This window comes from Osmia bicornis, chromosome 3 (genome assembly GCF_907164935.1).
Source record: "Osmia bicornis bicornis chromosome 3, iOsmBic2.1, whole genome shotgun sequence".
In the NCBI taxonomy this organism is placed as follows: Eukaryota; Metazoa; Arthropoda; class Insecta; order Hymenoptera; family Megachilidae; genus Osmia; species Osmia bicornis.
In genome coordinates this window covers 9,332,754-9,342,214 of record NC_060218.1, presented here as the reverse complement: position 1 = coordinate 9,342,214, position 9,461 = coordinate 9,332,754, and the positions used below count along the sequence as shown (strand labels likewise).

The window sequence follows — 9,461 nt, the reverse complement described above, 5'->3', positions numbered from 1 at the left end:
TGCCTTTTGTGATTACAATTTCCTTTTTTTAAATACCTTTAGATAAGAAATAATAATGTCTTTTAATAATTTATTAATTAAGAATATAATCATTTAGTAATTTCATTATATTCTTTGGCAAAATTTCGAAAATTTTCTATTGTAGTAATTTAACTCTGAATTTTACAATTAATTACAAGTTCTAGATTATTTTCCTTATACCACTTATAGACAAATGGCTACCATTTGCAACGTGTGAAAGAAAAAAAAAAGATAGCGACATTGGACATGAAAGCATTTCTAGTGTATTCTATATGTTTGTAAAATATTTATTATCTCTTTGAACTTGTGACCCCACGTGTCGTCATATGTGCATTTGATACATTGTAATCATCTACAACGTACATGCAGACAAATTATGCTTAAGATTTTTATAAAAATGTTCATTGGTATGTAAATAATAAGAAAAAATTCATTAATCACAATGTCACGGTCTTCCTCATTTTATATCAAAATATATAATTATTAACTTCATTATCTACTGGCTTATACAAAAAGCACTTCGAATTTTTACACACATTTAATGCTAAACTTCACAAAGCACAATAGTATTAAATCAAAGAGGAAAGCAAATGGTGACCCGGTTATCAGACGACCGAGGTTGAGGAAAAAAATCAGGGTGATGTGTTCTGGTACATGGAACCGTAAGTTCACCGAGTCTCTTCCTATCAATGATCGGTTTCGCTGACTTGACATTATGTAAGTATATATGCCGCTAAGACGATCCAATGTCTCGTCACTTTCTGGTGTGTGTTACGGCTTTCGATATGTGGCTGCCATTGACCCTTCTAGTGCTTGGTAAGTGAAAACGGAATGTTTAGATCAAACTGCCATTTTCCTTGCTGCATTTACAATCAAAATGATTGAACGTATTAAAATGTATATCAGTAAAATCTTCAGTTCCCTATCTTATATTATTAGTATAACATTAACGCTATTCAAAGTTTCATTAACTATTCAATTATACAGGATTTAAGACACCGATGTTTTAAATTTATCATTTCATAAATTTTCTATTAGTTCACAATAAACATGACCCCAATCGACGCTCCATAATTATTCGCCATCGGTATAGGAACCTTAATTGCGACTCATGAATTTGAATTACGATACCACTTGAAATTCTAAACTAATATAATATCTTCCTTGTTTTCACAGCGGGATTAGTATCCGCCGATTACGAACATGGCTGGAAAAGTGGCAACGAGTACACCTACCTGGTACGAAGTCGCACGCTCACGAGTCTGGACCAACTATCGAAGCAATACACCGGTATTTTGATGAAAGGATTGCTGACAGTCCAAGCCAAGGACAGTAACAGGTTAACAGCAAAATTATCAAAGCCATCGAGCCAATACGCTCGAATCCACACGGACCTTCCCGAGGGCTGGGAATCGCACATCTCCGATCAAATGTTGGATCTGCGTGAACTTCCCATCTCCGAGAAGCCGTTCGAGATCAAGCTGAAACACGGCGTGATCGTGGATTTGATCGTGGACAAGGACGTGCCCACCTGGGAGGTGAATCTCCTGAAGAGTATCATCAGCCAACTCCAAGTGGACACCCAGGGCGAGAACATTATCAAGGATGTGGTCAAGGACCCGAGCATCCAGATTCCTGATGACAACGAACCCTACGGATCGTTCAAGTCTATGGAAGACACCGTCAGTGGAAAATGCGAGGTCCATTACGACATCACTCCGTTAGCGGAACACGTGATCCATATGAAACCGGAACTGGTACCCAAGCCCGAACTGAAAGGCGATGGATTGCACATCGACATCCTGAAGACGAAGAACTTCGACAGGTGCGATCAGAGGATGAACTACCACTTTGGTATCACTGCCCAGACCAACTGGGAACCTGGTTCCAACAAGAATGGAAAATTCCTCTCGGTCAGTATTTAGATCTATCAGAAGGACTAAGCGTACTATAATGATGTACTAACGATGAATCTTCAAAATTTTGTTGTAGAAATCTTCCACCAGCAGGATCGTCATCTCAGGTAACCTGAAACGCTTCACCATCCAATCAACAGTGACTACCAGCAAGATGTTTATCAGTCCCAGACTGTACGACAACCAGAAGGGCAGTGTAGTCAACAAAATGAACCTCACCCTGGCTGATGTCAAGAAGATCTCCAATCCTCTAACTCCGCCGAGCAACCCTGAATCCACTGGCAACCTGGTCTACGTCTTCGACAATCCTTTCTCGGACATGGAGGAACGCAGACCCAGTCAAGGCATCGGACAGGTAGACCCGAAAAAGGTTCGAACATCCGACAGTATTAGCTCCGTCAGCTCGAGCGAGGAAGCGCTGAAGAATCAGCCTAACCTCCGGGGCAGTGGATCATCCAGTGCATCCAGCAGCTCCATCTCCAGCAGCGAGGAAAACAAATTCTGGCAGCCTAAACCTACGCTCGAGGATGCTCCACAGAATCCTCTGTTGCCTAACTTCATCGGCTATAAGGGCAAATTCATTGGAAAGTCCGGAGAGATTGATGTGGTGAAAGCCATCAAGGAGCTGGTCTTCCAAATTGCTAACGAACTGGAGGACCCAAGCAACATGGTCACGCAAGAGACCCTGGAGAAGTTCTCCATCCTCACCAGCCTGATCCGCATCATGAACAGGAAACAGATAGCTGAAGTTGAGACTAAGATGCATATCTCTCCGAACGAACTGAAATCCAACGACAAGACTCAAGCTGTCAACCAGAACGCTTGGGCCATATTCAGAGACGCCATCACTCAAGCCGGAACCGGACCTGCTTTGTTGACCATCAAAAACTGGATCGAGAGGAGGGATGTTACAACAATGGAGGCTGTTGACATTCTGTCCAGACTTCCAAGTAGTGCTCGCGCACCTACTGCTGAATACGTTAACACGATCTTTGTAAGTTGTCTCATTGTAAAGTGGATTTGTTGAACATGAAATTTTGAATCCACAGGTAAGATATTAAAATTCTTGAATTTTTATCTTTCAGGAACTGGCCACCAATCCAAAAGTGATGAACACAGCAACCTTGAACACCACGGCGCTGATGGCCTTCACGGAGCTGGTGTACCAGTCCCAAGTTAACGGCAGGAGTATCCACAATCTCTACCCAGTGCACACATTCGGGCGCCTCACTTCCAAACACGATCAAACTCTTGTCAGAGAGTACATTCCATTCCTGGCGAAAGAGTTGAAGAACGCTGTTGAAGATGGCGACAGTCCTAGAATCCAAACGTACATTGTGGCTTTGGGCAACATCGGTCACCCCAAGATTCTTTCCGTCTTCGAGCCCTACCTAGAAGGCACGGAAAAGATGTCCGTCTTCCAGAGATCATTAATCGTCGGCGCCCTGGATAAATTAGCCAGGAACGTTCCGAAACTGGCGCGCAATGTTCTCTACAAGATCTACCTGAACACGATGGAGAGCCACGAAGTGCGCTGCATGGCTGTCTATCTATTGCCACTGACTAACCCCCCGCGTAGCATGCTGCAACGAATGGCAGAGTTCACCAACTATGACACCAACAAACAGGTTAATTCTGCGGTGAAATCTACCATCGAGAGTCTGGCTGATCTGACTGATCCAGAATGGACGAGCCTAGCGAGTAAAGCTCGCTCCGTTAAGAGTCTACTTAATACCGAAGATTACAGTTTCCAATATTCTCATGGATTCATTCTTAGCCAGAACAAGCCGGAAAAGAATCTAATTACCGATTGGGTAATCAATTACATTGGCAGTGACGACACTTTCATCCCTCGTGCCCTCTATCTAGCAACCATGGCTTCCTATGGTGACTTCAAGACACCCCCAACTGAACTAGTGGCTATGATCTCCAGCGTACAGTCTCTCCTTGACACTGTTTACAAGATCGGCAGGGATAAACACATGCCTGAGAAGATGCCTGCTGAGAGGATTGCCGAGGAACTGAACATCATAACAGATAAACCAGTCGAGTTGGAAGGAAATCTTATTTGGAAGACGAAATTCCTATCGCGTTTCATGCCCTTCGATGGACACGATGTCCGTGGCATGCATAATTGTAAGTGTCTCTTTGATTATTGCATATTAATCAAAATTCTAATAGTTGTAATAATGATGTATCTTTTTTTCTGTTACAGACCTCGTGAAGAAAGTGATGGCTATGAAGGACGGAGGCTACATGAATCTAAACAAATTTGCTTCATACGATATCACCCTGAGTTTCCCAACCGAAACTGGTCTGCCGTTCGTCTACACGTTAAAGGTACCTGTGCTCAACAAGATGAGCGGAAGTGGTCAACTTAAGATGGGTCGCGATCACAGCGTGAACGCCAAGGCCGAAGTTCGTCTAGTGTACGCCAGGAAGATCCAAGGAAGAATCGGTTTCGTCACACCGTTCGAGCACCACCACTACATCGCCGGTATAGACGTGAACACCCAAGCATACGCACCCGTCAAGGTCTCCCTGGACATCAACGTACCAACGAAGAGCACGCAGTTGAAGCTGTGGCCACTTAAGGGTGAAGAGAAATCTCGTTTGATACACTACAGCGTGGTACCATACACATCTGTCCACAACATCTTGAGCCTGCGCCCATTGCAAACCGAGAAGGGCACCCACAAGGTGCACATCGACACATCGAAAACCGTCACCCTGCCGGTAACTACTACCAAGGGACTCAGGATAAATTTGGAAGCTGATAAGTCCAACGAAGAGTTCTGGAACTTGGGTACCAACAATGTACTAAGCATGTTCCCATGGAACTTCGAGGACGACACCTACCGCAAGGCGGACATTTTTATCGACCTGAAACAGGAACTGAAGGAACCGTTAATCTTGAGCGCCTCTTATGCCAACATGGAGGTAGCACCTGGTACCGAGGACACCAAACAATGGTCATCGATCGCCAAAGCAGTGGAACCAACCAGCAGGGAAGCAAACAGCGAGGACCGGAGGAAGCAGTTCCTGAAGGAGGCAGCCAAAGGTATCAAGCTGGCCAAGTCACACGTGCTAGACCTTCAACTCCAGATCCCTGGCGAAGCGAAGAACCGAAATACTCTGACCGTTGCCTGGTCTAACAGCGATGCCGAGACCAAGGACCGAGCTCTCATCTACTGGGGCTTCGACATGCCCAGCGAAGAGGAGAAAACAGAACTATGCGCAGCTATCCAGATGATGGCTAACCCTCCCTATTCCCTGTTTTTCGACGAGGCTATCCTGTCCCAACCGAAGAAGGAATTCGACATCGACATTCGTTACGGAGAGACTTGTTCCAAAGGTGAGAAGATCAATATTAAGGGAAAGGCTACACAGAGCGACGAATTGAAGGAGGACATCAAGAATTCTCCTTTGGCGAAGGAGTGCAAGAGACAGATGGAGCAGGGTAACAAGCTGCTCAAGGTGTGTCAAGACGCTGCAGCCCTCGCCTTGACGGTGAACGATTTGGACCTCTCCGTAGACACCCGCTCCGAGAATCTGGAAAATTTCGTCACCCGTGCCATCACGATCATCGGAACCCAATACTCCGATGACCATACCATGGCCTTCGTGAAACCGAAGAACGCCGGTAAAAACAGGATCGACATCGAGGCGAAATTTTCCAAGGATATGAAGAGCGCTGATGTGATTGTACACACACCAACCGTGGACATGAAATTGAACGACCTGGACATGAATCCTTTAGATGACAGCACGGAACGTCTGTCAGCTGATGAACTGGGCGTGAACGCATTAGAGTACGACCAGAGTGAATGTAAGTATACGAGTTTCCAATTCTCATTGTCAAGATAATTAAGAAATATTTGTTTATTTAAATGTTGCTTTCTTCAGCGTCCTGTGTATTGGACGCCACCAGAGCGCAGACCTTCGACGGTAAGGAATACCCACTGAGGTTAGGCAAATGCTGGAACGTCTTGATGACCACCTATCCTAAAGCGAACCCAAACAAACCCGAGGAGAATCTTGCGCTGACTGAAGAGAACAGCGTGAGCATCCTCGGCCGGGACACTCAGGATGGACAGAAGGAGGTCAAAGTGATGCTTGGTCAAAATGAGATCAAGCTTCTGCCCACTGGTCAACTGCCAGAGGTTATTGTAAATGGACAAAAGGTCCAGATCTCTCGTGAGCTCAGCCACCAGGAGAGAAAGGATGACGATGTCCTGTTCGAGATCTTTGAGGTTGGAGATCGTTCAATTGGTATCGTGTCGAACAAGTTCGAGGTGGACCTTGCTTTTGATGGAAAACGCATCTTGATCAGGGTAAGTGTTTACATAGAATAAATTTGTTCCATTGAATATTTAATGTGATTGCATTCGCAGGGATCCAGCAAATTCCGCAACTCTCTTCGTGGTCTGTGCGGCAACTATGACGGCGACATCACTAACGACTTCACCAGTCCCAGCAATTGTATGCTAAGGCAACCTGACCAGTTCATCGCCAGTTACACGCTCACCAAGGACCAATGCGAAGGTGAAGATCTTGAAAACGCCAAGTCCTTGAAGCAGTTGGATATATGCATGCCACAGATCTCCTCTCGTCAGAGTAACGTGATCAGCAGCCTCGAATCTGGTAAATCCTTCCCGGAAAGTACCAACTGGGGTTACCATCAGAATAAACAAACCGACGAGAACAAACGCTGCACCCTCTTCAGGACCAAGGTGATCGAGAAGAACGGCAAGATTTGCTTCACAACTCGTCCAGTCGTCTCCTGTTCGCCTACTTGCTCCCCTACCGAGACTACGACGAAGAACTATTCATTCTATTGTACACACAAGAACGAGGCATCTCTAAACATGAAGCAGAGGATCGAGAAAGGCGCTAATCCTGACTTCAGCCAAAAAGCTGTCTCCATGTCAGAATCCCTCGAGGTTCCTCTTGCTTGCACGGCCTAATGTGTATCTGATAAGAATCTAATTGTGTTTTTTTTTAAGTAGTTGTAGCAGTTTAGTATTTTGTATTTAGAACGCAAAGCGATGTATTAATAAAATCGATTGTTTTCAATAACCTTTCTTTTCTATTTTCTTTTGCATCATTTAGAAATGATAAGATATACATTCATGTTAGTTTGGTAACTTCTTCTTAATTCTCTGTGTTAATGTTTACCTTTAGTGGTAGAACATGAAGATGATGGTTCGTGAATTGGACACCTCAGACGAAGTTGATTCAAATGACAATCCATTTTCTCAATTTCTTTGTAAAGATCCTTCGCTCCAGTGCAAGGAATTTCAATTTTTAAATTACAGGAATCTTTCTTTCGTACTTCTTTCATTTCTATATTGCACGTTGAATTTCTTAAGTATTTCTCGTGTATCGAAGCCTCGAGATCTAGTTGGTTCCATTTTCGTTGGATTTTCTCATCTTCCTCGTACGGTCTACCTGAAATATTAAATCTTTAATATTTTGAAGATTAACAAAATTGTAGATGTGTACTTCTAGAGACTGGCGTCTTTCCAATTCGGATACTCCTCTCGATTTCTCGAATTTCTTTCTCACACCTTTCGTAGTAAGTTCCTCCTAAGAGTAACGTTGGTTTACGATCTATTTGACAATCACGACAGGTTCTTCTCTTTCTTCCTGCGTATCTTCTGTATTCGAAACACTTCAGCATCTGCTCGATGAAGGTGAAACGTGTTTTGTCTATCCTGGTGATCACACCTGGACGTTCATGTGTTCTTAATAAATGATGCAGCTATAACGAAGCAATATTCCAATTAAGTAACAATAAGATCCCTTAAAATATCTCAACACCAAAAAAATAAAAACTATACCTTGAAGAGGATGAACAATATACATTGCATCGATTCACGTTCCATGACAGCTTCTTCGTACTTAATTACATCATACCTGAACCTAAAAAAAAGAAAACATACAAAACTTACATTAAACAAAAGGAAATAGAACATACTTTCTCATATTTTCCACGGTTTCTTGATTCTTCGCGTAAACGCTTTTCAACCAGCGCCGCATTTTAGGAATATCGAGTACGGTCTTTCTGACCCAATAACCCCGCCAAATAGCTTGGATCCTTGTAGCCATTTGGTCGTAATAATTCTGCCACAACTGATGGACATGTTCAACCAAGTACAGGTCAACGGCGACCCGGGTTATATGACCCCTCCAATGGCGCTGAATGATGATCGCGCTTTTGTGCAGTAGTCGCAAATGATTGCGAGTGAGAATACCGCGGATCCAAGCCTAAAAATTCAATTGAAAAACTATAATATTTACAAATATCTAATTTAACCTTTACCATAAAGCAAAAATGTACACCATTGATTAGTGGATATACACCCTGCCGCAAAAGTATTCGTCCACCGTTTAAAACAGAATACCTCGTTTAAAATTGGACCAAATGACTTCAGGTTTCTCGAGAAGCTATACAAATTAATTTAATAAGATATGTGCCTTTGTCGTTTTAAAAAATTAAAATTTGTCGAAATGGGAAAAGAAATAGTAAAAGGTAATTTTTCAACTTTTTATGTGAGCTATAATGAAAATTTAAAATATGTCTTTCGTGGATTCAAAGAAGTTATGTGCATGCTGAAAATTTCATCGAGATCGGTCAATGCGCTTAGAAGTTACAAGTAGGTAATTAAAATTTCCTCTAAGAACGTGACTAGTTTTGTTCTTAGATGAAAAGTCGCGATTGACCGATCTCGATGAAATTTTCAACATGCACACAACATACTTAAATTTACAAATGTCATATTTTAAATTTTCGTTACAGGTTCATATAAAAAAGTTAAAAAATTGCCTTTTACTATTTCTTTTCCGATTTCGGCAAATTTTAATTTTTTCTTAGTAAACTAATTTATATAGCTTCTCGAGAAACCTGAAGTCATTTGGCCCAATTTTAAACGAGGTATTCTGTTTTAAATGGTAGACGAATACTTTTGCGGTAGGGTGTATGTGTGAAAAAAACAATTTACAAAACAGAAAATGTTAAACTGAATAGAATAGTCAGGTGTGAATTTCGTACGTGAATTCCAACAACGATATGATAATATAATGCATAGCGATGATGTGTCGTGATCTTGACCTTAAGCATTCAATATCACGTCGAATGACTCCCATTACGACATTCAACACTTATTATTAGTCAGGATCGTCGGATAAGGACGATAACTCGTGCAGCGGATTATCGTTCGCGGGGTTATCTTTAGCCGCACGAAATCTCGGCACCGTTTTTTTTTTTTTTCCGACTCGTTTCCAGGTTATCGACAAACAGGCGTCGTTAACCTGTATTTTGCGAGCTGCGATATATTTTTCACGTCTGGTTGATTCCGCTAGATCGTCCCTGCGTTTGATATCCTCCTCGAGATCGATGGGGTCCGGTATGAATTCCGTTACTGATGCCATATCGCACCTTTCTGTCTGAAAATTACACGAACGTTCAAGAGTTTAAATCGCCCTATGACTTTGCAGTGAAAATCGTCTGACACGATTCTC

The 9,461-nt window shown here is 42.6% G+C and overlaps 2 protein-coding genes across 3 annotated transcripts; one reads left to right on the top strand and one right to left on the bottom strand.

Moving 5' to 3' along the window:
- Positions 1 to 728: 728 nt before the first annotated feature.
- On the top strand, positions 729 to 7,016 carry LOC114872465 (vitellogenin-like). Its single transcript, XM_029179681.2, has 7 exons — positions 729 to 837; positions 1,198 to 1,934; positions 2,014 to 2,931; positions 3,023 to 4,073; positions 4,153 to 5,766; positions 5,844 to 6,271; positions 6,332 to 7,016. The coding sequence occupies exons 1-7, from the start codon at positions 768 to 770 to the stop codon at positions 6,902 to 6,904; spliced, it is 5,391 nt and encodes a 1,796-aa protein (XP_029035514.2). The 5' UTR covers positions 729 to 767; the 3' UTR covers positions 6,905 to 7,016.
- Positions 6,891 to 9,434, bottom strand: LOC114872500 (spermatogenesis-associated protein 17-like). 2 transcript variants are annotated; one of them, XM_046285007.1, is made up of 5 exons: positions 9,252 to 9,434; positions 7,918 to 8,207; positions 7,781 to 7,862; positions 7,443 to 7,701; positions 6,891 to 7,388 (listed from the first exon to the last, which is right to left on the bottom strand). In XM_046285007.1, exons 1-5 carry the CDS (start codon positions 9,369 to 9,371, stop codon positions 7,105 to 7,107), a joined length of 1,035 nt encoding a protein of 344 aa, XP_046140963.1. In that variant the 5' UTR covers positions 9,372 to 9,434; the 3' UTR covers positions 6,891 to 7,104. The 2 variants fall into 2 exon arrangements, with proteins under 2 accessions (XP_046140963.1, XP_046140964.1); XM_046285008.1 differs by having other exon boundaries at positions 6,891 to 7,384; positions 7,508 to 7,701.
- Between the last annotated feature and the right edge of the window lie 27 nt (positions 9,435 to 9,461).

Excerpts from the sequence above, each read along its gene's own strand:
- LOC114872465 (XM_029179681.2), top strand. The coding sequence starts at position 768 with ATGTCTCGTCACTTTCTGGTGTGTGTTACGGCTTTCGATATGTGGCTG. Across the intron at positions 2,932-3,022 it reads AATACGTTAACACGATCTTT|GAACTGGCCACCAATCCAAA; the intron begins GTAAGTTGTCTC and ends TTTATCTTTCAG. Across the intron at positions 6,272-6,331 it reads GAAAACGCATCTTGATCAGG|GGATCCAGCAAATTCCGCAA; the intron begins GTAAGTGTTTAC and ends TTGCATTCGCAG.
- LOC114872500 (XM_046285007.1), bottom strand. The coding sequence starts at position 9,371 with ATGGCATCAGTAACGGAATTCATACCGGACCCCATCGATCTCGAGGAG. Across the intron at positions 8,208-9,251 it reads TCGCAGCTCGCAAAATACAG|GCTTGGATCCGCGGTATTCT; the intron begins GTTAACGACGCC and ends TTGAATTTTTAG. Across the intron at positions 7,702-7,780 it reads TATTGTTCATCCTCTTCAAG|CTGCATCATTTATTAAGAAC; the intron begins GTATAGTTTTTA and ends GCTTCGTTATAG.